The following is a 27,161-nucleotide window of genomic DNA, read 5'->3' as shown; positions in this document are numbered from 1 at the left end:
AGGCGTTTTCCCCGGCTCCAACCGGGACCCGCGGTGCTGGGACACGGAGCAGGCAGCGGACGGGCGGGGTCTCGGTGCTCCCGGGACGAGAGCGCTCCGGTTGGGCGGCGCGGGCGGCAGGGGGCGCTGCGGAGCGGCGCAGGGCGGGCTCGTCCCGGGCGGGCGGCGGGGGCCGGGCCGGCGCCATGAAGGACTGCGAGTACCGGCAGATCCCGCCCGGGGCCACGGCACCGGCACCGGCCACGGCCGCCTCCCCGCCTCCGCCAGCCACCGGCACGGAGCGGCCCGGCGCGGCCCGGCGGCCACGGCGGAAGTGGGAGGTGTTCCCGGGCCGCAACCGCTTCTACTGCGGCGGCCGCCTCATGCTGGCGCGGCACAGCGGAGTCTTCGCCCTCACCCTCGGCCTCATCCTCGCCACCAGCGGGCTCTTCTTCGCCTTCGAGTGAGTCCGCGCTGCCGGGCCGGGGGCTCTGGGCACCGCCCTGGGGCTCTCCCGTCTCCCCACCCTCTGCGGGGGTCCCCGCTGCCCACAGCCGGTCCCCGAGCAGCTCCTTTAAGCCCGCTCTTGCTGGGGGGAGCCGTGGGTTCGGTGCCGTCACACCCGTTTCCTGGGGCAGAGGGACGTGGCTGGGGGGGGGCTTCCCCCTGTGAGCGCCGCTATCCATCCCTAACCCGTCCCTTGCCCGTCCCTTACCCACCCCTTATCCATCCCTAACCCGTCCCTTACCCGTCCCTTACCCACCCCTTATCCATCCCTAACCCGTCCCTTACCCACCCCTTATCCATCCCTTACCCATCCCTAACCCATCCCTAACCCGTCCCTTACCCGTCCCTTGCCCACCCCTTATCCATCCCTTACCCATCCCTAACCCGTCCCTTGCCCACCCCTTATCCATCCCTTACCCATCCTTTATCCTCCTGAGCCGTTCCCCTCTGTGCAGCTCCAGACCCGCTTTCAGGCAGTCACTGCTTCCCCTCTGCCTGTCCCCAGCTGTGTTTATGTGGGGCCCCTCAGCCTGTCCCTGGGAAGAGGTTTAACATCCTCCCGGCATCACCACCCCAGTATCTAAATGCACCTCCTGCTACAGAGGAGAGGACTGGTCCAGAGCTGCACTCCTGGACTGATTTTTGTCCATAGAGGCAGCAGGAATAGTGTTTCTATTAAAGGCGCTCAATGAACAGTGGAATTCTTTGGGATCCCACCGCGATGACCACTGGAGCTCTGCCCCTGTTGTGCAGGGGTGTCTGGGGAAGAGGGAGCATCTCCCCCCAGTCCCCTTTCCCTTTGGAAAGCTGGCCTGGGGAAGTTCCCTGCTCCTGGACCCTAAGGGAGGGGAGAGCCAGGAGCACCCGGTTAAGTGCTATGGTGCCTGGAGGAGAAAGGGAAGGAGCGCAGTTGGTTATTGACACCTCTGAGGGCTGCTATCCTGCCTCTGTCCTGTCTCGGGAGGGAAGGGAGCTTGGTTTTCCTGCCACCGAGCGAAGCAGGGGGCTCATCCGTGCCTTCACATCACAGCATTATCCCTGTGAGTCGCGGAGTAAAGCTGCCCAAACCTGCTGGTGGGGAGATGAAGCTATTTGATCGGATTAGAGGCTCTGAGAAGTCAGATGAGCTGCGAGAGGCAGGCAGCTGTGGGAGGCGGTAATGGCATCCCAACGCGAAAGCTCCTTTCTCGGTGTCATCTGTGCCCCTTTGACAGGTCTCTCTGCTGCATCTGAAACTAATGGGCAGCACTAGCACAGTGACTGCTTTGTGTGGGGCCAAGCAGAGGACATCTGCTCTCCCCTCCCTTCGTGCCTAGTCACTCTTTCTTGGTTAAAGATGCCCTGGGGCTTTCCAAGCTGTTATTTTAGCAGTTTGCTTCTATCGCATGGGTTCCAGTTTGCTGGATGTACAGCAAATACATCTTGCCTGCATCTATAGTTCATGAGGCTTATGTGAATTCTTGTTGCCTGACAGGGGAAATGGGCTCTAGCGAGTCTCCCAGGAAAGAGGTGGCAAGGAGCTCCCATCCCTCATTCCAGAGACCTTTCTGTTCTTCCATCAGGGAGGTGATCGAGGGCCTGGGCAGCAGCAGCGTTGATCTGGAGCTGAAGGGATTTTGTTGCTTGGTGGCTGCTTTGTTCTGAACAGCTGAGCCTGGGAGTTGAAACAAAAGTTGCTTAATCCTCTCAAACTGCCTCTCAGCGTTACTGAGCCTTAGCACTGCCCGCAGGCACCAGGGCTCCAGCAGCTTGCCTGCCTGGGCTCCACTCTGGGTACTTATCAGTGCTTATAATAGCAAATCCCTCTGCAGAGCAAGGACGGGTCTCCAGCACTTGCCACGCGAAGAGTTGTGTTCCTCTGCTGCCTTCCCCTGTTGTGCTGTGAGTAACAGAGCTGCCTTGATGCAGAGTGTGATCCTGTTGGTACCCATCTGTGGGAAACCAGCCCCAGCTCATGGTGAAGCAGGCCCAGGAGCAGGCATTATCTGCTTAAATGCCTGGTGTCAGTGCTGGAAGGTGCCCTCATCCAAACATCTGGCACAGCTTGAAGGGCACGCGAGTTATCCGGAGACAGCCGAGCTGTGCTGAATCGAAGCCAAGGTCCCTCTCAGCTTCACGGTCGGACCAAATGGGATCGTGTTCATGCTGATTTTGATCCGTGTTTAGCTTGGGGGGGGTGTCTCCAGGTGTTCTTGATGCTGCTGGTGTAGAAGGTGGCCAGGCTTTGGGTCAGGTTTTTGATCCTGGGACTCGTGAAGGGCAAAGAGGTTGCGTGCAGGGGCTTGTACTGTGAAGACCCTGTCTTTCCAGTGCCACTCTGGGCTGGCTCTTGCTGTTCCAGTGGTCTCCCCAAAGCAGCAGAGCTTCAGCCCATTACCCCATGATAGCTGAGGGCCAGATGTGTACTGATGGTTCGTAACAATGCAACTTCTGTTTGTTTTCCCAACAGCTGCCCCTTCCTTGCCACTCACCTGACCCTGGCCATCCCCATCATTGCAGCCGTCCTCTTCTTCTTTGTCATCAGCTGCCTGCTGCAGACCAGCTTCAGAGACCCAGGTATCCTGCCCCGAGCCACGCCAAGTGAGGCTGCAGACCTGGAAAAGCGGATCGGTGAGACTCCTGTTCCCTCTCTTCAGTCTGCTCAGCGCATGCCTGTGTGCACACGTGTGTTTTGGGCTCCTTTCTTGTCCCTTGCCTCCTGACCAGTTGTCCAGGGGGAGAAGAGAGCAGAGTATCGCATTGTAAGGCTTGACAGTGTCTTAGGAGTCCTGGTAAGAGAGGTGCACCAAGCTCTTGTAGCACAGCAGGCAGTGCTTCAGAGAGAGTTTCTGCAGAGAAGCAGAAGTGGGGTTTGTTGCTGTTCAGCTCCATCACTTCCCCAGGCAAATCCCTGGACAGCAGCTCATGGCTGTGCCTGTTCCTGCCCTCAGGACAACACCAGAGTGGCCAGCAGTTCCTTTGAACCTTGTCCAACCTGAGAGGAATCTGTCCTTGTACCATCCCCTGCAAAACACCAGCACTGAGGACGTGGGATAATTAATGCAGGCATGAATGCTTCTTAAGATTATGATTTGGCATTGAGCCTGCTGTGCTGCAAGGTCGTCTGATTGTGATGGTGTCTAACAGTACACTAGTGTTTGTCCCCATCTGAAAACCACAGCGTCACACTGCTTTGGTGGTGGCCAGGAAGGTGTTTGCCTCCAGCATCCGTAGAACTTGTCGGTGTGACCTGGAGTATCAAATGCTTTAGCAAAGCTAATGTGAGACAGCTTCAATGTGCCCCTTTGAAGACAGTTGCAAGGCAGTAATTCTACAGCTGACTAAAAGAATGGGTTTAAAATCTCAGAGTGGTGATCCATGTTTCTATTTATAAGCGCCTCAAGCAGTAATCTGGCTGCAGATGCTGCCTGATGTGCCAGCTGTTACTGTTCATATAATCCACTTCTTATCCTTTTAACACTCACTGTTACATCTCTATTTGCAAAGGCTTCCCCTGAGTTGGAAAAGGGCTCTTCTAAGAGGGAAATAAAGGAATAACCTCCAACACTGCAAGTGTGATGCAGAGGTTTTCCGCATCACTCTTCAGCTGAGCAGAGAAGCAGTCTCCAACTGCCAGTCCCCTGTGAATAATGAAGTGCCAGCACACACACATGCTGTGTCCCTAAAACCCCTCAAGTTGGAACTTTAGAGGCTGAATCCTCTTGTGCTGCTAACACACACATGTCAAATTGCAGTGCAGTCTGCCTGGAGCACTGGAGACCTGCTCACTGTCCTCCCTCGTGGCAATGGAAATGAGTCTCTTGAGCTGCTGGCTCCAGCTGTGGGTTGGCAAGTTGTGTGCTGGTGGTGGCAGGGGAGGCTTCTGCTGAGGTTACTCTGATTCCTGAAACCTGGGTGCTTGCAGCAGAGGAGGAGCCACGGGTGTGTTAACAGATTCTGTTGCCTCCTTGTGTTGTGATCCGTTAGAGATGCAGAGATGAGTTGGTGTTACCGGGCACTGCTGCTTTGATGCTCGCTATTTATTATGTTCTCAAAGCATTGGGCAGATATTACTTCCTGTTGGCATCCCTGCTATTGAACAGACCAGGAAAGGACATAAATAATGCTGCGAGGAGCTGACTGGAGTTTCTGGCTGCCTACCCTGCAACAAACCCTGTAGGCTGAGCTGCCTCTTCGCTTCTGCTTAAAAGCAAGAGATGCCGATCCCTTACCCTGCCTGCTGGGTGGTGTTTGGGGGCTTGGGTTTCACCTGCACTGCTCTGACCATGCCTCCCTGCCCCTGCAGACAGCATGGGCACCTCCACGTACCGCCCGCCCGCCCGCACCATGGAAGTGGTCATAAACAAGTACGTGGTGAAGCTCAAGTACTGCTACACCTGCAAAATGTTCCGCCCTCCGCGCACCTCTCACTGCAGCGTCTGTGACAACTGTGTTGGTAAGCCCAGAAAAGTGCTGGTGGCTTTTGGGGGAGCCTCTTCTGTGTTCTTGGACAGCTTGCTTTTGCTTCTTGTAAAGGATTAGGGTGCTGAGGCACTGGGATGGGTGTCCCAGGGAGGTTGTGAATGCTCCATCCCTGGCGGTGTTCAAGGCCAGGTTGGACGAAGCCTTGGGTGAGATGGTTTAGTGTGAGGTGTCCCTGCCCATGGCAGGGGGGTTGGAACTGGATGATCTTGAGGTCCTTTCCAACCCTGACTATTCTATGATTCTATGATTAGTTACTGAGTGCTCTTTCTTCTTCCTGTTTAAAATGAAAGCAGCGCCAGTGCAGCTAAGGTTTCCACCAAACACGAGGTTTGCTGATGGCTTCTTGTTGTCTGTGGCCTTGCTGTCACCAGGCTGGCAGAGGCACCACCGTAGATGCTGGTTGAGCTCTTCTGGATCCTCTCTGAGTATGGTGGGGCAGGAGAGAATGAACAAAGACTTGAAGAAAAGCCCCTGATGGCTCCATGCAGGCATGCAGCAGCTGCAGGGGGGCTCCCAGCACTGCCTGACTGCACTGGAGCAACTTGAGCTGGCAGCAGGGTGCTGTGTGGTTTAGGGGCATGCCCAGAGAGTTTACTCCTTGTGCAGTTGCTCCTGGTCGAGTATCATGTGGAGGCAGAGGCTGGTTTATGCTGTCTTCCAGGGCAGCCTGAGGAACAGTTGCAGGACCCCAAGGTTCCGGTTTGGGCATAGTTTGGGTGTTTCCAAGTGTCCTGTGTTTGAGCATAGCCATGGGTGGCTGTGACTCTTCCTTGCACTGGAGAGCAGCGGTGGCTGAGGCACTGGTTGAAGAGGAGGGGAGCAGGCATGTGCCTGCTTTATGTGCCACAGGCTTTGCTTGCGCTGGTGTCCCATACAGAGCAGTTAGTCTGAAACGCAGCCCTTTCATTAGAAGGCAGTCTCATGGGGAGTGTTTCCAGCCACACTGCACCTGCCCTGCCTTCCCAGGCCGTTCCTGTGGGTTTAGAGGCATATCTTTATCACTTTGAAAATGGTTTTGTGCCCTGCAGAAGGCAGGGGAAGCCGATGGGCAGAGAGGGAGCAGCACCCGGTGCTGTAGGTACTGGAAAAACTGCTGCCCTTTTCCTGTTCCTTTTCGGTTTCAGTGATGCTAGGTGCTACCAGTCACAAGGCTTGTGTTTGTGCAGGGTTTGGCGAGAGGAAAGGTTTGGCCTTTGGTGATGAAAAGGGTATGTGAGGAGACAGCAGTGTTCTTTGAAACTTCCTGCTGAGCAGGGAGGTTCTGGTCTCAGGGTGGTGGGTGGAAGCCTCTGGTTTTCATAGACTCAAGAATGGTTTGGGTTGGAAAGGACCTTGAGGTCATCCAGGGACACCTCACACTAGACCATGTCACCCAATGCTCAGTCCAGTCTGGCTTGGACCCTGCCAGGGATGGGGCATTTCAGAGGTTCAGCAGAGTTTGCTGTGTTCCTGCAAGGTGGCAGGAGTTTCTCACCCTGTCCCTTTGTTTCAGAGAGGTTTGATCACCACTGCCCCTGGGTGGGCAACTGCGTGGGGAAGCGCAACTATCGCTACTTCTACGCCTTCATCCTCTCCCTCTCCTTCCTGACAGCCTTCATCTTCGCTTGTGTCGTCACCCACCTCACCCTGCGTAAGTACCACGGGTACCAGCGGCGCCACGTGCCACGCTCCTGGCCACGAGTGACTTGAGGCAGCACTGGGTCCCTGTTCCTCTTGGGCAGCGCGTGGGAAGGGTCTGGTTGATTTAGATGAGGCTTTTTGGTGCAGGTGGTCTGAATAACGGGGGTCTCAAACTGCAGAGAGCCTCAAACCCACCCTGCGCTTCACTGCAGAGGGACCTGGAGAGCTTGTGACTGGGTTATCCCCTCCAGAGCAAAGGAATTGAAGGGTGCATCTGCTCCTAACCTGGGAAGTTGGGTGAACCAGGATGGTGACAGCCCCACATCTCCTGGAGCTGTGTCTGTGCATTGCCATTTCTGCAGTTCCAGACTCAGGCAGATCCATACAGCCCCAGTGGGGTGGCTGCATGCTCAAGAGTGACGTGTTGGCTGGAGGTGCAAGGCTGCCTGATGGGATGTTCTTCCTTGTCCTGTTTTGCTTTGCAGGCTCTCAGAGAGATGGATTCCTCACCACTCTGAAGACAACACCTGCAAGATATCCTTCTGATGCCATCAGCTGCTCAGACTGTTGAGCACTGGTGCAGCAGCACCAATCGTGTAACAGGAGATGCAGGGAGCTCTTTGTGGGGTCACCCTGGTGTACTTCCCACAACTTAATTTAGTCCCCTCGCTACGTGGTTGGGGCAGGCAGACACCCCTTCATCTGCATGCTGATAGCGTTACCAAATGGGAAGACCTTTAATTCATCACCCCTGCGTTGGGATGGGTGGCAAAGTTGTTTCCCAGTTTGCAACTTTACATGGAAAGGGAAGCAGCTGGAGCGGGCTGTGCCTTAGTGGATGGATGCCTGCAGAATGGCACAGGGAATGGGAACCTTGCTGGGATGTTCTCTTGTCCCAGTGTCTGTGACCGCAGCCCACACCTCCCAGAAGAGTCCTCTGCCCCTCTTTGCAGGATGGTTTTGTTCCCTGAGGCTTCCTTGACTCTTGTTGCACTGTGCTGGAGCTGGTGATTTGCTTTTTCTCAGTCTGGTCTATTTTGGGCCTCTCAGGTTTTCACACTTATTTAGTTGCCTCCAACCTGACAACGAACGAAGATGTAAGTACCTGGATGTGTGTCCTTCTGCAGGGCCAGCCCTGGTCCTTCCTGAAGCAGAGGTGAGGTTTCCAGGGGATCCTTGGCTGCCTGCCTCAGTGCAGTATCTCAGTAGGGCACACTGCCTGCATTGCCTGTGATAATCCGCTGCAGAGCAAACAGCCTGTGCCCAAAGCGTTAAGGGCAAAGCAGCACACAGCAGCAGGGGTCTGTGCCACCCGTGTTGCTTGGCAGTGTCAGGCTGTGGGGGTCACGCTGTTTGGAAGGTCACGTGTGTGCTTTTTCCAGTCTGTGTGGCCTGGCTTAGAATGAGGAGTTCTGAGATGAAACAAGGAAGGCTGGCCCCAGAGATTCATCTGGGTGTTAGCCTGGGACATGGGCGAGCTTAATTCAGCATCCTGCATAACCACAGGTTTCCTCTGAGAGCCTGGGCAAGTCCCTTTGTCTCTATCAGTTCCTCATGTCTAGTAGGCAAATAATGTACAGGCATCTCCCTTAAAGCCTGCAGACTCCAAGGACCAAATGAGCACCCTGAGCGGGGCAGATTGTACAGAAAAGCAGGATCTGTCTGGTCCTGGAATCAAAATTCACCCTTCTGGCCAGAAGTACCTGTACCAGCAGCACCAGCTGGAGGCTCCCAGCACTGCAGAAGGCATCTTTGCATCCTTTTTTTACTTCTTTTCCCCCTTTCCTCTCCACCCTTCTGCCACATTCAGAGGCTGCCCAAGCCCATGGGGGTGAAGCTAATGGAGCCTGCACCCTAGTGCAGAGAGCACCAGGTCTGAAGCACGTGGCTCGTGGCCTCTCTGCCTGCGTTGCCCACGTTGCCAGCTTGATGCTGCAGCTGGGGAGAGGAAGTAAAAACAAAAGGAGGAAACGTGGTGGTAAATGGTTCACTGCAGGCAGGGGCCTGGGGCCGGGTACAGCATCTGCCCACCCGTGTCTGCCTGTGCTTGATGTGACCAGGGCTTCGGAATTGAGAGTCCCAGTGGCAGATGCTCAGGGTGGGGGCAGAGGAGATTGTTTCTTCCCATTGCAGCGTGGCCTGGGGATCCCCTTGCTGTTTGTTCAGCCTGAGGAGCCCAGCAGAGCCCTGCTCTGGTGAGCTTTCAGCTTAGGAGAGAGCAGCGAGGAGGAAGAGGAGGAGGCTGGTGTTGGTGGCACTGACAGGGTGCCCTGCAGCACGGGGAGGGCACAGCTTTGGAGCTTTCTAGCTGCAAGGTCGAGCCTTGGCAGAGGCAGGAGCAGCGTATTGCTGTCTCCTCTGGCTGCCTTTCTGCAGCTGCCCTGCTTGCAGTAAGGCAAACCTCTTCTGCCTCTTAAGCAAGTCCATTATCCTCTAATCATCTGCTGTCACCTCTTTCCTACCTTAATCTGCGTGTATCCCTTCCCTTTCAGATCAAAGGGTCCTGGTCAAATAAGAGGGGCTCAGAGTTTGCCAATCCCTACAGCCATAAAAGTATCCTCACAAACTGCTGTGCGGTGCTGTGTGGACCCTTCCATCCCAGGTAAGAGCCTTTGCCCTCCAAGGCGTTGGGAATTGCATCCTGCTCTGTGAGAGGGGTCTTGGAAAGGACAGATCCATCACTGTTCAGGGAGACTGTGACAGCGCAGACACATCTGCTTTGAGGAGGCAGTTCCCCAGCCTCCGCAGAGGAAGGCTGGGGATGTGTATAAGTGGGAGATCCTATTGCTTCTCCTGTGTTTGAGCTTGGTGAGTTCGGTCACTGTAATTGTTTTATGGAGCTCACAGATCAGACACATCCTGTGATTCAATAAGGGGAGAGTAACGGCAGCAGAGGGCAAATACCAGGAGGGGCAGCACTTCTTAGGACATGGTTTTCCTCCTGTCCTCTGAGGAGCATCCTGCCAAGCAGGCAGCAGAGACCCACAGCAGGCTGTGCAGAGACCCTGGCCTTCACCAACACTTACATTACCTGTAATGCTGAGCAGCATCCTACCAAATCCTTACCTGGACTTAACCAGAACCGAGGTTAAACCGCAGGCAAAGGTGGGCAGATGTCAGGAAGGTCTGGGCCTGACACTCGGGTACCTGCAGCACAGGATTGTCGCTGCTTTGTCACAAGAGGGTGCAAGTGGGCAGTCAAGCCCGTGTCCCTTGTGCTGTGCTGCAGCTGAGGGCCTGCACACTGACTTAGAGCCCTCAGCCTCCTGGGGCATGTAGGGATCCTTGGGACCAGTTTAGTGAGTGGATCCAATCTGGATTTACATGGAGCATCTCGGAGGTGCCAACTCAGTGTAGCACAGCAGCAGGGGAGGGTGTCTGAGGGTATGCAGCTACAATCAAAGTGCTTTATACTTACACCTGAAATGCCCCCAGCCTTTCTGTTGGATTCAGAGGTGCCTAAATGCCAGTGCTGCCATTCGGAGATGGGAAATCTGTGGATTCAAGGAGCCAGGCTCTTTGCTGGGAGGTTGAGGGGGGGGAGAACAGGGTTTTACTCCAATTCTTTTTCTCATTCACATTGTTTCCTTTTGCCATTTTCCACTTGGGTTTGTGGCGACCCAGAACTGCCTCATGGCTGTTTGGTGGCTTGTGTGATACGTCTGTGGTCTGTGTAATGGGCAGGAAGCTGTGTTATCCAGTGACACTTTGGTGAGCCGTTCCCACGAGGACAGCCCTCCCTGTGGCTTCTGAGTCTCTGTGGAGTCTGCATTTCCTTCACTGCTCTCCCTTGCACCCTTCCCTTCCTGTTTTCCAGTTTGATAGACAGAAGAGGATTTATCCAGCCAGATATCGGGACCCCGTCCAGTCCTAAGAGTGAAATCCCATCCCTTGGAGCCAAAACTGACACCAGCATGGTAGGAGGCATCCCCTAACCGTGCTGCGGTGTATCCCAGTGCCTGCTGCGCCTGCACCTTGCTCCAACCAGTACCTTTCCTCTTCCCACCTCCCCAGCCTCGGGTGGGAAGCCCTGTGCCACAGAGCTGCCAGAGACTCACTCGAGCCAAAAGTTGCCTTTTTTGAAGCGTTATTTATTATTTTGGGTGGATTTGTTTCACTGTGATGTGGCCTCTCTGGACCTTGGACTGACGCTGCCCAGCAGCATGCAGGACCCGTGCAGGAAGCAGGGGGTCCCTGCTGCCCCTGGGAAGCAGATAGGTCTGGAGAGCCCCCAGACCTCTGAGCCTGGAGTGTCTGCTCCAGGGGGTCACTGTGTTTCCTGCCCCAAGGAAAGAGGTGGGACAGGGAAATGGTTCCCACTGGGCTGTCACGCCTCATCTTTTGGAATGGTGCAGGTGTAAGTTCCCTTGTATCCCTGTTACATCCGTGTCCTGCTCCCCTGTGCCAACATGGAAGGGCTGTTGTGTCTCTCAGTGACCAGGTTCTCCCCTCGGCCACTGCTGGGGCAGCTTTTCCTTCCCAGAAGCTGCTGTGCCTTGGTAAGTTGGGGCTGTGGAGCCGGGAGGACTCTGGCTCCCAGCACCCATGGAAGCTGGCTGCGTGTCCCGCCTGCTCTCAGTCGTGTTTCCTGGCTGGTCACTGAGGCAGTGCTGAAGAACTCGTTGTGTTTTGACCCTGCCACTCAGTGAGACAACGTTTTGCAGCCAGGACCCAAGTTCAGATGAGTCCCCTTTCAATGGGGAGGAAGAAACACGCAGTGTTCTGTGGCTCTCCTCGTGAGATGCTGCTTGCCAAGGCTACAGCTGGGAGGTGTGGGACTCTGAGCTTGCAGGGGGGAATCGCAGGCCTTGTGAGCAATACTTGAATCATGGGATTAAAAGCTGCTGGATATTTTTGCACAATTTGTAGGGTTATTTTCTATGTAGAACATTTTGTACTGGGGGCAGGTAGCGTTGTGCATGTTAGCACCAGGGCAGCGGCTGCAGCATCCAGCTGCCTGCTCGGCTTTCCATGGGCCACGTGTGGGTGTTTCAACCTCAGGCAGAGGCAGCACATTTCTGGACCACCCCCCTCAGTCTCACCAGCCTTGTGTGTTGCAGCTTTGGGGCACGGCAGAGGCACAAGGTTCCCCTGGCCTCACATTTCTGGCTGGCTCCAAGGAGATCTTGGTGCTGCTTCGTTGTGGCCACCAGCTCCCCCTTCTCCTCCACTGAGGTGGTGGCTGCTGAATTCCTGCTGGATCCCAGTGCATGGCCAGGGAGGTTCCCGGTGCTGCTTTGCCATCTCGTTGCATCCAGAGAGGCCCTTCCATCCCCAGGGATGTTCCCAGCGGGGCCTTGGAAGAGCCTCTTGGAGGGGCAAGGGGGGCCAGGCTGGTCTGGTGCTGGGGAGTGAGGACAGTGCGGGTGGTGCGACCCGGGGCCAGGCTCCTTCCTGGTTTAATTTAAACCAGTTTCCTTTGTTACTCAATAAAAGTATATTTTTAAAGAGTTAATTGCTTGCATGGTGATTTTCTTCCTTTAAGACAGAAGAGGGCAGATGTCTGAGCCTCGAACAGCCGTCAGGTGGCAGCCGGACTCTTTATTAGGCCCAGGCCCATCCTGCAGGACGGGGCTGGGAGGGATGCTCAGCGATGCTCAGCAGCAGTGGTGCTGCCGTGCCTCTTGCTGGAGTGAGGGTTTTTTTCTGGCCCGTGTCTCCAGGCAGGGTCTCACCCACTCCTGCTCCCATTCCTGCAGGAGCCATCTCCTTTTCCCACCCCACCTCGCTCGGGATCTGTGGTCCAAGATCCCTGTGTCTCACCCAGGCCGGAGCAGGGGATGCTGAGGTTCATGATCTCTGGTGTCTTCCCCAGGAGGACGCCTGCCAGGACTTTGCCATTTCCTGCACAGCCTGACGGGACGTGCCCCCTCCCTGGATGTTAGCCCTGCCTTGAGGGTTGGCTGGTAAGAAAGCGCTTTCATCTCCCTGCCATCCACTTGAGCCACCCATCTCATCACTGCATGAGCAGCTCTCTCCAGGAGCCCATCACCCTCCGCTTGTGTAGACATCCATGGGCCGTGTCCATCCCACCCCCCCTCCATGGGCATCCCACCGGCGGGAGGGACCCCGAGCCCTGGGCAGTGCTGTCTTGGTGCAGGCTGCGTGGCAGAGGGGCTGCCCTCAGCCTCGGCCGGAGGAGAGGGATGGCTCCAGCCAGCCTTGGGTTGGGTTTGGTACGAGGCGTGTGCATGGTGGGGCTTGGGGAATGCTGGGGCTGAGCGTTGATGAGGCCCAGTGCTTGCTGGGAGGCACATGGGAGGTGGTTTGTGCTCGGTGGAGCCGTGATGGGCTGGAGGAAGCCCCCACTTGATGCAGATTTAGTGTTAGGAGCCTGGAGCACATTTCTAGTCCCAGCTCTGAGCTGTGCTGGGGTTCAGGCAATCCCAACCTTCCCCTTTGCTTTCCTGTCTGTAGCACCAGGTTCCTTTACCGTGCCATGGGAAGTTCCTTCAAAGCACATTGGAATGAAGCCCTGCTTCACCTGTGGGCAGCAGCGCTGCCCCTCTCCCTTCCTACAGCACCCCACGAGCCCCTGCAGTCCCTTCTCCCTGCCTGTGCCCACCAGTGTTCTCCATCCTGACTGCCCCCCCTTTCTGCCACTGCGCCTGCTCTGCTCCGCTCCCTGCTGCTCCTCACACGTGTATCTCTAGCACTAACCCTCTCTTCCTCCCTTCTCCTCTTCCTCTCATTGACCCAGTATCAAGAGCCCTGGCAGCCCAGAGCCCTCCACCTCCCGTGGGGAGCCAGGACCCTGCGGGCAGCACCCGACACTACAGCCATGACCACCATGAGTGCCTCTGCTCGCCAGGGCTGCGCCTTCCCCCCCTCCCGCCGCAAGCGAGGGGGGAACGGGGCCGTGCCCGGGGGAACGAAGCTTTCCCAAGGCCGTGCCGCGGGCCCGCAGCTCAAAGCCATAACAGCCGAGTGCAATAACGGGGTCCTGCCGTCTCCTGCTGCTGCACGGCCAGCGGCTCCCGCTGACCACCGCCTTTCCCCCCAGTGACGGTGTCTCCCCTCCTGTAGATGCTGGAAGGCAGCGGTTACCACCCCAGCGGGCTTCTGAACCGGGCAGGCTTCGTGCCAGAGCGTTTACAGCCGAGTCAGTGGCATCGCTCCCCCCCCCCTACCCCCAGCAGCCCCATTCCGAGCCGTGTCCATGGGTGGAGGATTCCCCTCTCCAGAGTTTACCCAGGCAGCTCCCCCCTGCCCCTTTCATCTGACCACGGCTCCGGCTCTAGGAGAAGGGATCCGAGCTCCGCAGCACCCTGATGGGGGCTGCAGCCCAGGCCAGGCTGGGAGCTGCCTGCCCCAGCCCACCATAGAGCCCGGTCGGATTCACCATCTATCTCTGCCTTTGACTTTTGTACCAAAATAAAGGTTTCTCCTCTTTCCTGTACGCTGGTGTCGCTGCTGCTCCGTGGGGAGAGGGAACGGAGCCTGCAGCTCCTGCCTGGACTTGCTGCATGGGGTGGGGAGCTGAGCAGAGCCACGAAGCGCTGGCACCCCGGTGCCACAGCACCGTGAGCTGGGAGCTCCCTGAACTCAGCTGTGGCACTAAGCATGGCCTTGGGGCAAGTCTCAGCCTCCCAGAGCTCTGCACCCTCCTGTGCAGTGGGGAGGGCAGGAGCCCCACTGCGGGGCTGGGGGAAGGAGCAGGGCCTGGGGGTGCAAGGAGCACCCGTTGGCAAAATGCACCCCACGATGAAGCGTTGGGAGCTGGCAGCGTCCAACTGGAGGGGTGGAGGTGCCCGGGGGGGCTCTGAGCATCCTCTGCCTCCTGCCTCCATCGCGGAGCCCCTCGGGCACCCTGCGGCAGCGCCACCGGCTCTGCTCAGGGCACCGGGGGCCTGCGCTGGGCTGGGCTCCCCTGGGTACCCCTCGGTGCGTGGCGATTCACCTCCTGGTGCTGCTCCTCACCATGGCTGCTCCGCGGGGTGATGCTGCTGCAGCCTCTCACAGCGATCCCAGGCTCTTCCCTTCACCCGCCCAGGGACTCGCACAAAACCGGTAGAGCAGAACTGCGCTTCCAGCCTCCTCTCAGCCCATTGCAGCCAAAACCTGGCAGCGGCTCAGCCCCTTCGGCGGGGGCTGCCTGAGCCAAGCCTGAGCCATCGCACGCCCCATCCAGGGGGGTCCTGCCGGGGGTCACCCCCCTGGGGACCTCTCGAGCAGAGCCACCCCGGGATTAAACAGCCCCAGGGCAACCGGGCTGGTGCAGGGGCAGGTTCTGGATCCGGGTCTGGGCGCTGCAGACCCCGACCACGTTTGGCTTTGCTGCTCAAGGGGCTGTGGGCTCAGAGGGAGGCTCCTGACTCGTGTTACTGCGGGGGGGAGGTGTTAGAGGGCTGGGTCCATCCGGCTGCCCCCCAGCCCCTCTATGGGCGCTGTTGTGCTCGGTTGAAGCTCTCGGTGCCTCTGCCACCCGGGACAGATGGGTTTGCTCAGGGGGAAGAGGGGCAATGGTCTCCTGTGTGCCCATTCCTTTGGCAAACGCCTTTCCCCAGCTCTGGGGCGTAACCCGCTCCCAGGGTGGATCCTGCTCAGCTGGGGAAGGAGCTGTAATTGCCGGTGAGGTGCTGCACATGGTGCAGAGCCGAGGGGGGCGCACAAAGGGGCTGTGGGGGTCTGGAGGAACCGAGCACCCTCGTGATGCTCCACATGAGCCCCTCAATGGGCAGGGACACCCCAGCCCCACCGTGTGCCCCGAGGCTTGGCTGGGGGGGGGGGGAAGCCCCAGATCCCCCTTGGGGTGGGTGGGAGCTCACCGTGTGTGGTTAGAAAACATCTCTGGCTCTTCTCGCACCCTCCATCCGCAGCGTCCTCCATCACCAGCATCCTCCTCCATCACCCACCCTGCGGGAGCCGGGCGGGGGGGCGATGCTGGTGCCGGGGGGTGTTTGCTGGGGTCAGTAAAGCCCCGAGTCCCGGTGATGGCAAAACCCAACCAAGGCCCCAACCTGCGGCTGCTGCCGCCGGCGCCCGCCCCACCCCACCCCGCGCTCCCCGCACGGCTCCCGCACGCCGATAAGGCCGGAGCCCCGGCAGCGCCCGGCGAGCGCCGACAAGCCGGGACAGGAGCGGGGTGAAGCTGCAGCGCGACGCGGAGCGCGGATCCCAACCGGGGCGGCGCTTCCCGTTGGAAGCTGGGCCCAAAACCCCGGCAAATTGACCCAAAACCCCCGACCCGAACCCCTCATTTACAGCAGGGGACACGGGAACAGGCCTCGGGGAGAGGCTGCGCTGGGGAATGCAGCCCTGGGGTGCAGGGGAGCGGCCGGTGGGGCTGGGGGGGGGGTGCTCCATGGTGGAGGATGGAGCCGGGCTCACAGCACCATGGGGTGCTCTGGGGGGGGGTGGGGTGTCGGGCTGGTCCCCACTGCTTTGGGGCTGTCCCTTGGGTGCGTTGCTGAGGTTTTCTGCCCCACTTTCCCCAGCTGTGGGGATACGGAGCTGCCGGTCCAGCCCTCGCAATTACTGGCGCGTTAATCACCGGCAGCGATAGGAGTTTTACAGCGGGGGGGGTTGGAAGAGGAGGAAACCGCCTTCACGACCTGGCACACCTCGTGGCCCACTTCTGCTTGGGTGTGGATGGAGGAGCCGAACCCACCCCATCCCTGCGTACCCCCGCAGTGATAACGCACCCCTTCCCGAGCGCCTACAGCCCTGGGCTGGGTGCTCCCTCAACCCCGGGGATGGGGGTGTTGGGTGCAAGGGGGACCCCAGGGGCACCCATGGGTGCTGCACCCATGGGGCGCGCAGGGCGGTGCCGGCCCCCTCGCCCCTTCCCCAGGGTGAGTCACCGCCATTCGCCTTTTAAGGCTGAGCTCGGCGGGGAGGAAGCCGAGGAGGAGGCGGTCCCGGCCACTCCCGGCTCCCCCCCCCACACCCCTCGCTGGCTCCTCCCGCTCTCGCTCGAGGCTCCGGGGCTCAGCCAAAAGCGAATCCCGGCGCCGGGGCTCGGCAGAGGCTCCGTCGGCTCCCGGCCCCGCTCCTTGCCCAAGCGTCCGCGCTGCGCACCCGTCCCAGCCATGGCAAGAAACCACCAGGTGCAGAAGGCCAAGCTGGCCGAGCAGGCTGAGCGCTACGAGGACATGGCAGACTTCATGAAGGCGGTGGTGGAGCACGGGGACGAGCTGTCCAACGAGGAGCGCAACCTCCTGTCCGTGGCCTACAAGAACGTGGTGGGCTGCCAGCGCTCGGCGTGGAGGGTCATCTCCAGCATCGAGCACAAAACCGAAGAGGGCGACGACAAAGCGCAGCTGGTGAACGAGTACCGGGAGAAGGTGGAGCGGGAGCTGAACGGGGTCTGCAAGAACGTGCTGGCCCTGCTGGACAAGTATCTCATCAAGAAGGCAAGCGATCCCGAGAGCAAGGTCTTCTACCTGAAGATGAAGGGCGACTACTTCCGATACCTGGCCGAGGTGGCCACCGGGGACGACCGCAAGAAGACGATAGACAACGCCCAGGAAGCCTACCAAGAGGCCATGGACATCAGCAAAAAGGAGATGCAGCCCACGAACCCCATCCGCCTGGGGCTGGCCCTCAACTTCTCCGTCTTCCACTACGAGATCGCCAATGCCCCCGAGCAGGCCATCTCCCTGGCCAAGACCACCTTCGACGAGGCCATGGGGGACCTGCACACGCTCAGCGAAGACTCCTACAAGGACAGCACCCTCATCATGCAGCTGCTCAGGGACAACCTCACGCTATGGACAGCCGAGTGCGCCGGGGAAGACGGCGGCGAGGCTGGCGAAGAGCCCAAGAACTGAACCAGCCCCCATGGAGCCGGGGACTGGCCCCCACCTTCCCCCCCCACCCCACCCCCCACCCCCCCCCTCCAGTCCCTTGGGCGTCGCCTCGTGGTTTTCTTTGTTTTTGGTTATTTTTGTGGTTATTTGGGGGGGGAGGAGGGAAGGAATCTCGGCTCCCCCCCAGCTTGGATGCCGGGATCGGGGGATGGCTTTGGCATGGCCCCCCCCCTCCCCTTCCCTCTCCCCTATCCTCTGCTCTGGGGTGCGGGAAGGGAGGGAGAGGGGGTTCCTCCATCCCAGCCCCCCTCTATTTAACATTGTGGGGGGCAGCCTGGTCTATGCTGGCTCCAAACCCCCTCTTTTGGAGGGCTGGAGCTGTGATGGGAGGAGGTGAGGGGCCGAGGTTGGGGGGGGGGGTCCGGGCAGGCCCCCCCCATCCCGGAGGGGTGGTGATGTGAATTGCCAAAGCCTCCAATAAACCGTCTCCTGCACCCCTGCCTCTGGTCTGCCTCGTCTCTCCCCTGCACACGCGTCCGGGCAGCTCCTGCTTCACCTCCTGCCCCACCAGGACCAGGGAGCAGTCGGGTCCCAAGGGATCTGCAGCACCCGTTCGGCTGCTCCCGATTCCCCCCCCCCAGCCCCATGATGGGGTCTCAGTGTACCCAGTGAGCCCCATCCCTTGGTGGCTGCATCGCCACAGCCCATGGAAGGGCTCCGGGGGGGGGGGGGGCTGGGTGAGGGTTCCAGCAGCCCCACTTTGCCCCACGGAGTGCGCTGATGTCCCTGATCCCACAACGAGGTGTCCCACCCCTTGGAAACCCGCGGTGCCCCAAACCCCATCACCAGATGTGTCGTGTCCCCCCCCCCCCCACCCCTTGCTCTGTCCAAGGAGGGGCCCCCCAAAAGCAGCACCGTGGGGACAGCCCTGGGGTGTCACCGGGGTGGGGACGCCCCCACCAAGGCCCAGACGCGCTGGGATGAGCGAAAGCTCAGCACTTGTGGCGCTGGCGCCCGGCCACGGCGCTGGGTGCAGCTCATGGGGCGCAATCCTGCCCCCTCCCCGCCGCCGGTGCGAGTCCCGGCATGAGCAGTAATTACAGTGCAAGGCAGGCACGGCACCCTGGGCTATGAGCTCATCAGATCCAGCGCAGCAGGGCTGGGCAGGAGCCGGCCTTTGATGGGAAACGCCGGGATGCCGGGAGGAAACGTGCCGTGACTCAGGATGAGGCGCCCCGGTCCAGCGGGGTCCCCCATGGGGGACATGGCAGGGACATGGCAGCACGGCCAAAGCCCAGCTCTTGGGGTGCTGGGAGCTCCTGGGCTTTGGGGAAGCTGAGGCACAACCAGTGACCCCCACACACACACACTTTGATGGGTGCAGGGGTTGCGAGGGGGGAACCCAGCACAAAGCCCCATAGGGTGCAGGGCCTGGCCTGGTGTGTGATGAGGTTCATCGGGGCTCTGCCGTGGGAAAGCACTGGCTGCTGTGGGAGGTTGAGCTGCACAAACCAGAACCTGTTTGCCCTGGATGGGAGCTCGTCATCAGCTGGAGCAGAGCCCAGCCAAAGGGATTAACCCCCCCCCCCCTCCATCCCCCTGCCCTGTCCTGTCCCCATCCCCATCCCTGCATCACTTCGGCCTCACCAAGGGCCGGGCCAGCGGCCCCAGCAGGTCCCGGTGGGGCGTGGGGGGGGACACACGGGACACGCTTGGCCTCCGCCCGGCCCCGAGCGCTCCCAGCCTGGGAACCAGCCCCAGCCTGTAATTACCCAACCCGACGTGAAGAACGAGCCCAGGGCTCCGCTGCCCCTGACCCCCGGCGCCGGGGACACGGGCAGCCCGGGCTGGTTGAACCGGAGGGGGGGGGGGAGCTGGAGGGGCACGGACCCAGTGCCAGGGACGGGGGGGGGGGAACGGGGTGGCCGCTTGCCCCGGCTGCCCCTGGGGCTCTCGGGGGCAGGGGGACAGCGCGGCTCCCGCCAGCTTCCCGAGACGGAGCCGATTTCAACAGCGCCCTGGTTGCTGCCGTGTGGGACGATGCTCCCCGGCCGCAGCCGGTCCGGCAGCTTTGTGGGGCTGGGAGGGAGGCCCCAGGTCCCCGAGGCAGGTCCCGTGAGGGGGTTGTGCTGCTGCGGAGCACGAGGCGCTCCCCGGGGTCCTCCTGGGCCCGGTTTCATGTAGGATCACAGAACCACGGCGTGGTTTGGGGTTGAAGGGACCTTAAAGCTCCTCCGGCTCCAACCCCTGCCACGGGCAGGGACCCCTTCCACTAGAGCAGCTTGCTCCAACCTGGCCTTGAACACTGCCAGGTATCGGGACTCTGATCCCCATCCTTGTCCCGTGGCTGAGGATCATCGGAGGATGCTTTCAGCATCCCTGGAAGGGTTGCACAGCAAAGCTCTTATATGTTTGTTTTATTGACTTTAACACAAGTGGAGCAAAGGGACACAAGGGACACGGGACTGTCCCCTACCCTGAAGCCACCCCCTCAGCCAGGCACTGGGAGCAGGTCCAGGGCTGCAGGACCATGGCTGGGTTTGTCCCTTGTCCCCGGCTCTCACAACCTCCCCACAGGGCTTCGTGCCCCAGGGCCAGGGCTGGCCGGCTCCTGGCTGATGCTGAGCCGCCACCAGCACCGCCCTGGTGTGGCAGCACCCAAGGGAGCCGGTGCTGGGTGCTGACAGCGCTGGCCTCCTGAGTGCTGTAATGGAGCCAGCAGCGCCCCAACCTTCCCTGGGGCTGGGGTGTGGGGTCACACTGGGCTCAGCCTCTGGATTTTAGCCCATCTCATCCATCCCACAGCCCCCAGCAAGGGGCCGAGCCCTAACCCACACTGCGAGGCTGCCGAAAGCACGCATCCTGGTACCCACGGTCACACCCGGCTGGTGGCTCACTTGTCCTGATGCACACGCTGCGCTTTGGGCTGTGGAGAGGGACCTTGTGGCTGCCATGGGGTGACCCAGCTCTGGATGTACAACCAGGGCTCCAGCGTGGCTGCCTGGCCACAAGGCAGGAATTGGGGCTGGAAGGTGATGGGGGCATGGAAAACCCCATCTCTGGGGCTGCAACCAAAGCCCAAACCCCTCCATCCTGATCAAACGGGACCTCAGCCTTCAGGCTCACCCAGGAGGTCCCACACGTGGTCAGGGTGGGCTCAGCCTCTCCTTGTGCTGGGCTTGGAGGGGCTGGCACAGGTAGGACCAGCTCTGCAGAAAGCCTGCCCCCCCCCAGGGATGTGCCTCAATGGGGTGACTAATCCTGGCCCTTCGCCCCAGCTCGTTGCTCAACGGGAACGACAGGAGCCAAAGTGTCACCTCCCTCAGCCCTGGGAGCCTCGGCGAGGCCCTTCCCCTCCCAGCGTGGGGACGTGGGTGCAGGATCCTGCACCCGGGACCTCCGTGCATCCCCGCCCACTGCAGAGCCCTTTTCTGCTTCACCCCGACCAGGGAGAATCAGCCCTGCTTCAGCCCCTGCTTTCCAACCCCAGGCTGCAAAGAGCCCCTCGGTGCTGAAACCCGGCCCTTCTCAGGCTCTTTAAGACCTCAGCGTTTCTTGCCTTGGACACGGCGAAGCTTTCCTGAGCTGAGAGGTTTCTGCCACCTCTGATTGCCATGCTCTCCGAGGCTGGGGCTGCAGATGCTGCCTGGGTATTAACATAAAGCAGCCGAACAGCCACCCAGGCTTTGATGGCTCTGGCATCACTCCAGCTTGACCTGAGAATCCCCTTTTAAGCCACCAAATCTCCGCAAGCCCTGAAAAAGCAGCCATAAAACCTCACATTTTTATGATCGCATCTCTCACTCCTTTACTGGGCTCAAAGCTGAGGCAAGGCCACGAGGCAAGGGTGGAATCTGAGCTCTGGTTAGGGTTGGATCAGCTTCCAGAACGTCAACCCCAGAGAGCACTGAAATGCAGCTGCTGGATTGCAACCAGGAATACCCAGGGAAGCCCCTGGGCTCTTGGGAAAAGAGCTCAGGTGCTGCCAGCCAAGAGGAATTGGACTTCGATATTGGAAATGTCAGTGGAGTCTTTCATTATGAACTGTGCGTGCGCACATGGAAGCAAATGTCTGTGCCCTCTTTCTCCTCCCTCAGCTCCTCCTTGTCTCCAAATCCTGACCCCAAAGCTGTGAGCTGCAGCAAAACCTGGGTTTAATTCCCTGCCTGGCTGCAGTCCCTAAGCCAGACGCTGCTCACATTTAGCTTGAGTCTGCAACCACCCTGCTAAGGACCGAATTGTCCTGTGAGGAAGAGCTGGCTTATTTTATGCAAGGTCTTGGGCAAGAGGTGATGCTGAGTCTGCACATGAGCTGGGAGCCAGGAGTCTCGCTCGCTCCCATCCGGGAGGCACTGGAAGCATTGCCCAGTGCGGACGCTTCACTTTGCATCACCCAACCTTTGCAATTCCCTGTCCTGATGGAGCCAAGCTGCTGCAGATGCAGAGCAGGTGGCGCAGGAGGCCGAGAGCTGCAGCAGACCAGCAGGGAGGAATGACACGGGAAGGAGGCGAAGCACCAGGGTTTGGGACGTGAAGCAATCGCAGGAGGTGGCTGAGGGCTGACAAGGCAGCTGCTGGGAAAGGCTCTACATGGAGCACGTGCTCCAACCTCCTGCTGAATCACACAGGGTCTGTCTTAATCGAAAGCCTCCAAGAGCAGAGCTTGCAGTTTGTGTGGCACCATCAGCGCCCTGGCAGAGCACAGGAGTGACCTGCTTTCACATCCCACAGTCACCCTCCCTCCCTCCAGCAAACACTTGATGATCTACCTGAGAACTGGACATTCCCACCAGAGGCTTTCTAGCCTCGGGCTTTGGAGCACTCTTGGTTTTATTTAGTCAGGTTCAGCCAACTCCAGGGATGAAAGCGAGATGAAGGAGTGTTTTATTAAGAAAGAGTCCATCATTACTTAAAAAAAAAAGAAAAACAACCCTTTCTCTGTCCTCCTTGGGACAGGTTGGAGGCTTCTCAGCCTGGTTACTCTGAGCACGAGGCCTGTGCATGCTCCTCCTACGCAGTAAACCCCAGACTTCTGCCTCAAGTCTCACTGCAGAAGCGACATCTCAATCTGATTTTTTCCTCCTTTGGATCTCTCTTGGTCATGATGGGTAGGAGAAGACATAGCTGAGGTCAGTCTCCTTATCTTGCTACTCTTCTCCTGCTGCCCATGCCTTCACCTGCCTAAATCTCTCGTGCTCCTAAGGAAAGACTTGGCTTTCCACCACCTTCCTGCAAAAACACTGCTCCGTGCAGCAGGGCTGAAGCACGAGAGGTCAAACCCTTACAGAGAGGGAGTCCAGCAGCCAGACCTCTGCCTGGAAAAGCTTTCACTTCATCTGAGTCACACAGCCCGGAGATCCCTTAAGCTCCTGGTAGGAAAAGGAGAGGTGTCAAAACAGGGAGCAGCCCTGGAAGGGGTGGGTGTGTTACAGATCCATCACTTCTTCTTCCACAGCTTTGTCCTGAGATTGCACATACCTCTCCTGTACTGCAAGTGTGCTGATAAGGCAGTAATTAAGGAAAACAAGGGGCTGGGTTCAAACACTCCCTTCTGCAAGGAGCTCTTAACGCTCCCAGTGAGGAACCAGCCCCATATTAGCCTCAAGGCTGGCAGGAAGACGGCAGTACTGGCAGCAGCACACAGCACCTGAGTTATTTCTGGCTCTGGCTGATCCCAGACCTGACAAGTACAGGAGAATCAATTGTATGGTTTGGATGAGATGGAATGAACCACTCCGAGTTGGTGTGAGAGACAGGGAAGTTGTCAAAAGAGTCTTCCCACATTCACAGTATCAATTAGCAACGACTGTGGTGGCTTTGGCATGGACAACTGTCTGTAAGGTCAGGGCTGAGCCCTACCAACTCGCTGCATAGGTCTCACCAAACAGCATCAGATGATGCTGGGAACAACCAGGGCCTGCAAACTGCCAGCCACACCTCCAGTTTGTCCTTCCCCAGGGAAGGACAAACTAAAACTCAACAGACAGAGGGTCAGTGGTGAAGGATACGAAGTGAAGTGGAAATCAGCTCCCACTGCTGCCGACATCAGAGCTTCGAGGCTCCTGTGCTCCTGGTCTCCAAAGGAATAGCCATTGGCTTTGTCCACTGCCTGCATCACCTGCTGCATGCTCTGCTTGTCCTGGAAGGGAGGGAGATGACACACAGGGAATCTGGTCCTTCCCCTGGGGCAAGACAGCTCCTTCCCCAGGGGCGCAAACAAAGGGACACAGGACAAACAGGGGCACCCACTGCTGAGCCCGAATACGTGATGGGCTGACACCCTCCACCTTCTCCCTCCCTTTCATCACCTCTTGTCTCAGCCCATTTGCCCTTGTTGGCAGCGCTGCAAACTACCAGATGAACATTTGCAGCCCTTCCTCCCAAATGTATTCCTCCCAGTCTTCTAGTTATTTTAGGCTCCCTAATTTAACGTTTTAGGTTAATACTTTGTCCAGATTTGAACCACAGGCACAGAAGAGCTGAATGCAGCGGGACCCCAGGACACACACAAGGCCCACACAGCCCTGAGCTCATCAGCCTTTCTTTTCCCTTGGCTGCCACAGATCACTCACAAGCGTTTCACTCTCCTCCTCCATTCCCAAGTCTTTCCACAGCTCCTCCTCCCTCCCCAAATCTTTCCACAGCTCCTCCTCCCTCCCCAAATCTCTTTCAGCTCTCATGGCTCTAAGCAGACACAACCTGGCTGCTACCAAACTGCTGGCCAAACACCCAGTGCTCCCTGCTCTCTCTGCCCCACTCCTGCCTCCTCACCTGGACGTTGAGTGGAACAAAGGACACCAGGCTGTAGTCCTCAATCACCTCCACCAGCTTCTCATTGAGGCGGCGGTAGTTTCTGAAGAAGGGGTCAGAAGCTAAATGGTCAACCAGATAGGAGAGGTCCAGGACCTCTGTGTAATAATCCAGGTTGAAAGCTGCATGGAAACACCAAGAAGCTCTGAAGGCAGCTTGTAAATTGAAGAACCCAGTGAGATTTACACCAGTTCCCCATCCATCTCCCAGCGATGCATCCCTCAACACAGCCCAATTCCATGTGTGTCTCTCTCCCAGGCTCTTACCCAGTTTGCCATATTGCTCAATCAGGTCCATCTTGGAGAGGACGTTGACGTGGGGCAGCTCCACGTGCAGCATGGTGGACAGGGAGGTGCAGAGAACAGAGATGAACTTGCCAGGGTCTGTGCAGTAGTGAGAATCCACCAAGTGCACTGCAGCCAACTGGACAGCAAAGGCACAGAAGGACAGCACCAGGTCAGACCCATGATGGAGTGGCTATAGGACAACCTGTTCAAGACCTGACTATAACCACATAGACCCCCATATAGGGAAAGTTATCACCTACCTCCTGAATAGAAAACATCCTCACATACAAGTGCATGCATATAGCAAGTCTATCCCACACACTCCCATCCCACCTTGGGGATTGAGAACTCAGGGTGCTGCTGCTCAGAAAGGGCTGTAGGGATGGTTAGAGGGGTGCTGAGCCCCACCAGCACTACTGAAAAACACTTAAATCTGCAACTGCTGCCCTTTACTTCCTTTGCAGCTGAAGTTTCCATGCCTGTCTGGACTCGGCAGGGTTTTGGGTACTGGGAGCTGGGGTTAACTCTCCTGAACACCACGACTGCTTCCAGATGTCCACCTTCCCCTCAGGAATGCTCAGGAGCAGTGACTGCAGCACACCACGTTCTGCTGGGAGAACCAATTGCCCTGTGGTTTGCAATAATAATTAATAATTACACTAATGAGCAGGTTGATTCCTGGCGTTTTGTGGAGCTGTAACAATGTGGTCTGAGATCTCTGTTAAGTTACTGCCTCTTACACAACGTTACTCAAAGCCAGGGCTCTGTAGTTGAGTGTGGCTGAGTCACAGCTATGCTTCTGCAGCAGAAAAGAGCCAGTTTCAAGCTGACAGGCACTCGGGCCAGCATCACCACAGCAATGCAACTCTCTTTTTTTAGCAACCCCAATTGCATGCACATTTATTTAAATCAAAATCATCTCTAATGCGCCGATTCCCAGTGACATTCTCAAGCAAATGAACTTGCCCTTCTTGCTCACACCACACACGGTTTGCACATTCATGCTTTGGCCCAAATGCAAAGCAAATGCAACGTAAGCAAGTTCGCTTGCTTGTGGGACTCTTCTCACCTGTGCTTCCTCATTTGCATCGTCCATTGTGCAAGAAAGCACAGAGCACGTACTACAACGTGCAGAGCACTGGGGCTTGGCTGTAGGAGAAGCCAGGGTGGGCTCCTGCACGGGACACAGTGAGCAGTGCAGGGTAAAGGATCCCTCCTTGCCCAGTGCACCCATCGACCCCTGAAATACAGCACCCGCTCTGATATAACACACAAAGTCTGTGGAGAGGACCCTGGAGCACAGTGTGAGCGTGTGAGGAAGGAACCCATGCCTTTGGTCATGATAATCCTATGCAGTCTTGCCTGGAGAAGAGAAGGCTCCAGGGAGGCCTCGTAACAGTCTTCCAATACCTAAAGGGAGCCCCCAAGAAATATAGAGAGGGGCTTTGGACAAAGGCCTGTAGGGCCAGGCCATGGGGAATGGCTTTAAGCTGCCCGAGGGGAGACTGAGATGAGCTCTCAGGCAGAAGCTCTTCTCTGTGAGGGTGCTGAGGCACTGGCCCAGGGTGCCCAGAGAAGCTGTGGCTGCCCCATCCCTGGCAGTGTTCAAGGCCAGGTTGGACACAGGGGCTTGGAACAAGCTGCTCCAGTGGAAGGGGTCCCTGCCCATGGCAGGGGGTTGGGACTGGATGAGCTTTAAGGTCTCTTCCAACAGAAACCAGTCTGGGATTCTATGATTAAATGCCCTGAACAAGCCACTCTTTTGCAAATCCTCTGAGCGTAAAATGGGGTGAAATCCCCCTCCTGCCCTGATAAAGCCATTTCACTTGAGATGCCAAACAGGTCAGTAAAGACCACAGTTTGTTAGTCCCCACCATCAAAAGCTCTTCCTATGAAGCGTGCAGCTTCTGAGCCCTTTGCACAAGCTCACGGGGCCCTGTGGAGCCTCAAACTTACCCTGAAATTCCACTTGACCAACTGTGCGAAGATGTTCTTCAGGGCATCGTGGTGGGTGTAGAGCTCCACCTGCCCCGGGCAGTCAAACAAGTAGTAGTGACCCCTGAACGCAGCCAGCTTCTCCTGCAGCCAGTCGAAGTTGGCCTCCAGGTACTCCATGCAGTAGATCAACCCCCCGTTGGGCCCCAGCTTCAGGCTCTCCATGACGTCGGGCAGGGTGATGAGCTCGGCGATGTCCACGGAGCATTGGTAGGGCATGGTCTCGTTGGCAGGGTCCAGGTTCACCACCGTCACCTTGCGCCCAAGCCTGCCCATGAACTCCTGCATGCCATGGCAGTACGTTGTCTTGCCAGAGCCCGGAGGGCCGATTACCACCTGGCCAAAGGCCAGCGAGCTCCCCTTGCTGCCCTCAGACATGCTGGCTCATCTCCTTCCCTCGGCTGCACAAGGAAAATCCACCGTTTACCGTTTTATTTGCACTGATACGAACGGGAGAGCTGCTGGAATTCACACCGAAGGGAGCATGTGGAAAGGAAGGGGAAGGGGCCATTGTGTCCCTGCTTGCACTGCTGAGCCCCACACCGGGGGGGACGTTACCCTGTCACCCACCAGCTGGTGATGCTGTGGCTGGAAACAAGCACAAACACCCCCCCCCCCCAACCAGACCCACAGGGCTGTGCCTCAGGGGGCAGATCCCTCCCTGCTGCCCGCTGTGGGGTGAGGTTTACCCTAACGGGGTCCTTCCTCATGTGGCAGGGGCACCGGTTCCCTCCCCTCCATTGCTCCA

The 27,161-nt window shown here is 58.3% G+C and overlaps 4 protein-coding genes across 5 annotated transcripts in view; 3 read left to right on the top strand and 1 right to left on the bottom strand.

The window, feature by feature from the left end:
* Window positions 1-121: 121 nt before the first annotated feature.
* Window positions 122-13,531, top strand: ZDHHC18 (zinc finger DHHC-type palmitoyltransferase 18). Of its 2 annotated transcripts, XM_062611511.1 has the most exons (10): window positions 122-442; window positions 2,936-3,096; window positions 4,772-4,921; window positions 6,443-6,580; window positions 7,056-7,104; window positions 7,565-7,667; window positions 9,063-9,172; window positions 10,388-10,487; window positions 12,386-12,476; window positions 13,271-13,531. In XM_062611511.1, exons 1-9 carry the CDS (start codon window positions 186-188, stop codon window positions 12,425-12,427), a joined length of 1,110 nt encoding a protein of 369 aa, XP_062467495.1. In that variant the 5' UTR covers window positions 122-185; the 3' UTR covers window positions 12,428-12,476; window positions 13,271-13,531. The 2 variants fall into 2 exon arrangements, with proteins under 2 accessions (XP_062467495.1, XP_062467496.1); XM_062611512.1 differs by lacking the exons at window positions 12,386-12,476; window positions 13,271-13,531 and having other exon boundaries at window positions 123-442; window positions 10,388-12,025.
* Window positions 5,649-27,161, top strand: part of NUDC (nuclear distribution C, dynein complex regulator) — a 40,496-nt gene continuing 18,983 nt past the window's right edge. The window contains exon 1 of the mRNA XM_062611518.1: window positions 5,649-5,652. The gene's annotated coding sequence lies outside the window, so the exon portion shown is untranslated. The remainder of the gene's footprint in view (window positions 5,653-27,161) is intronic.
* Window positions 16,341-17,527, top strand: SFN (stratifin). The gene has a single exon (XM_062611372.1). The coding sequence runs from the start codon at window positions 16,602-16,604 to the stop codon at window positions 17,340-17,342; it is 741 nt and encodes a 246-aa protein (XP_062467356.1). The 5' UTR covers window positions 16,341-16,601; the 3' UTR covers window positions 17,343-17,527.
* Window positions 22,188-26,925, bottom strand: GPN2 (GPN-loop GTPase 2). Its single transcript, XM_062611447.1, has 5 exons — window positions 26,375-26,925; window positions 24,398-24,554; window positions 24,093-24,253; window positions 23,330-23,460; window positions 22,188-22,820 (listed from the first exon to the last, which is right to left on the bottom strand). Exons 1-5 carry the CDS (start codon window positions 26,789-26,791, stop codon window positions 22,748-22,750), a joined length of 939 nt encoding a protein of 312 aa, XP_062467431.1. The 5' UTR covers window positions 26,792-26,925; the 3' UTR covers window positions 22,188-22,747.

The sequence above is a fragment of the Pezoporus occidentalis genome, unplaced genomic scaffold (genome assembly GCF_034315485.1).
Source record: "Pezoporus occidentalis ecotype Australia unplaced genomic scaffold, CSIRO_AGI_Poc_V1 ctg153, whole genome shotgun sequence".
In the NCBI taxonomy this organism is placed as follows: Eukaryota; Metazoa; Chordata; class Aves; order Psittaciformes; family Psittacidae; genus Pezoporus; species Pezoporus occidentalis.
This window is presented reverse-complemented; position numbering and strand designations above follow the sequence as displayed.

Excerpts from the sequence above, each read along its gene's own strand:
- ZDHHC18 (XM_062611511.1), top strand. The coding sequence starts at position 186 with ATGAAGGACTGCGAGTACCGGCAGATCCCGCCCGGGGCCACGGCACCG. Across the intron at positions 7,105-7,564 it reads CTGAAGACAACACCTGCAAG|TGTGCTGGAGCTGGTGATTT; the intron begins ATATCCTTCTGA and ends CTCTTGTTGCAC. Across the intron at positions 9,173-10,387 it reads TGTGGACCCTTCCATCCCAG|TTTGATAGACAGAAGAGGAT; the intron begins GTAAGAGCCTTT and ends CCTGTTTTCCAG.
- SFN (XM_062611372.1), top strand. The coding sequence starts at position 16,602 with ATGGCAAGAAACCACCAGGTGCAGAAGGCCAAGCTGGCCGAGCAGGCT.
- GPN2 (XM_062611447.1), bottom strand. The coding sequence starts at position 26,791 with ATGTCTGAGGGCAGCAAGGGGAGCTCGCTGGCCTTTGGCCAGGTGGTA. Across the intron at positions 24,555-26,374 it reads TGGTCAAGTGGAATTTCAGG|TTGGCTGCAGTGCACTTGGT; the intron begins GTAAGTTTGAGG and ends TTTGCTGTCCAG. Across the intron at positions 24,254-24,397 it reads TGAGCAATATGGCAAACTGG|CTTTCAACCTGGATTATTAC; the intron begins GTAAGAGCCTGG and ends GTTTCCATGCAG.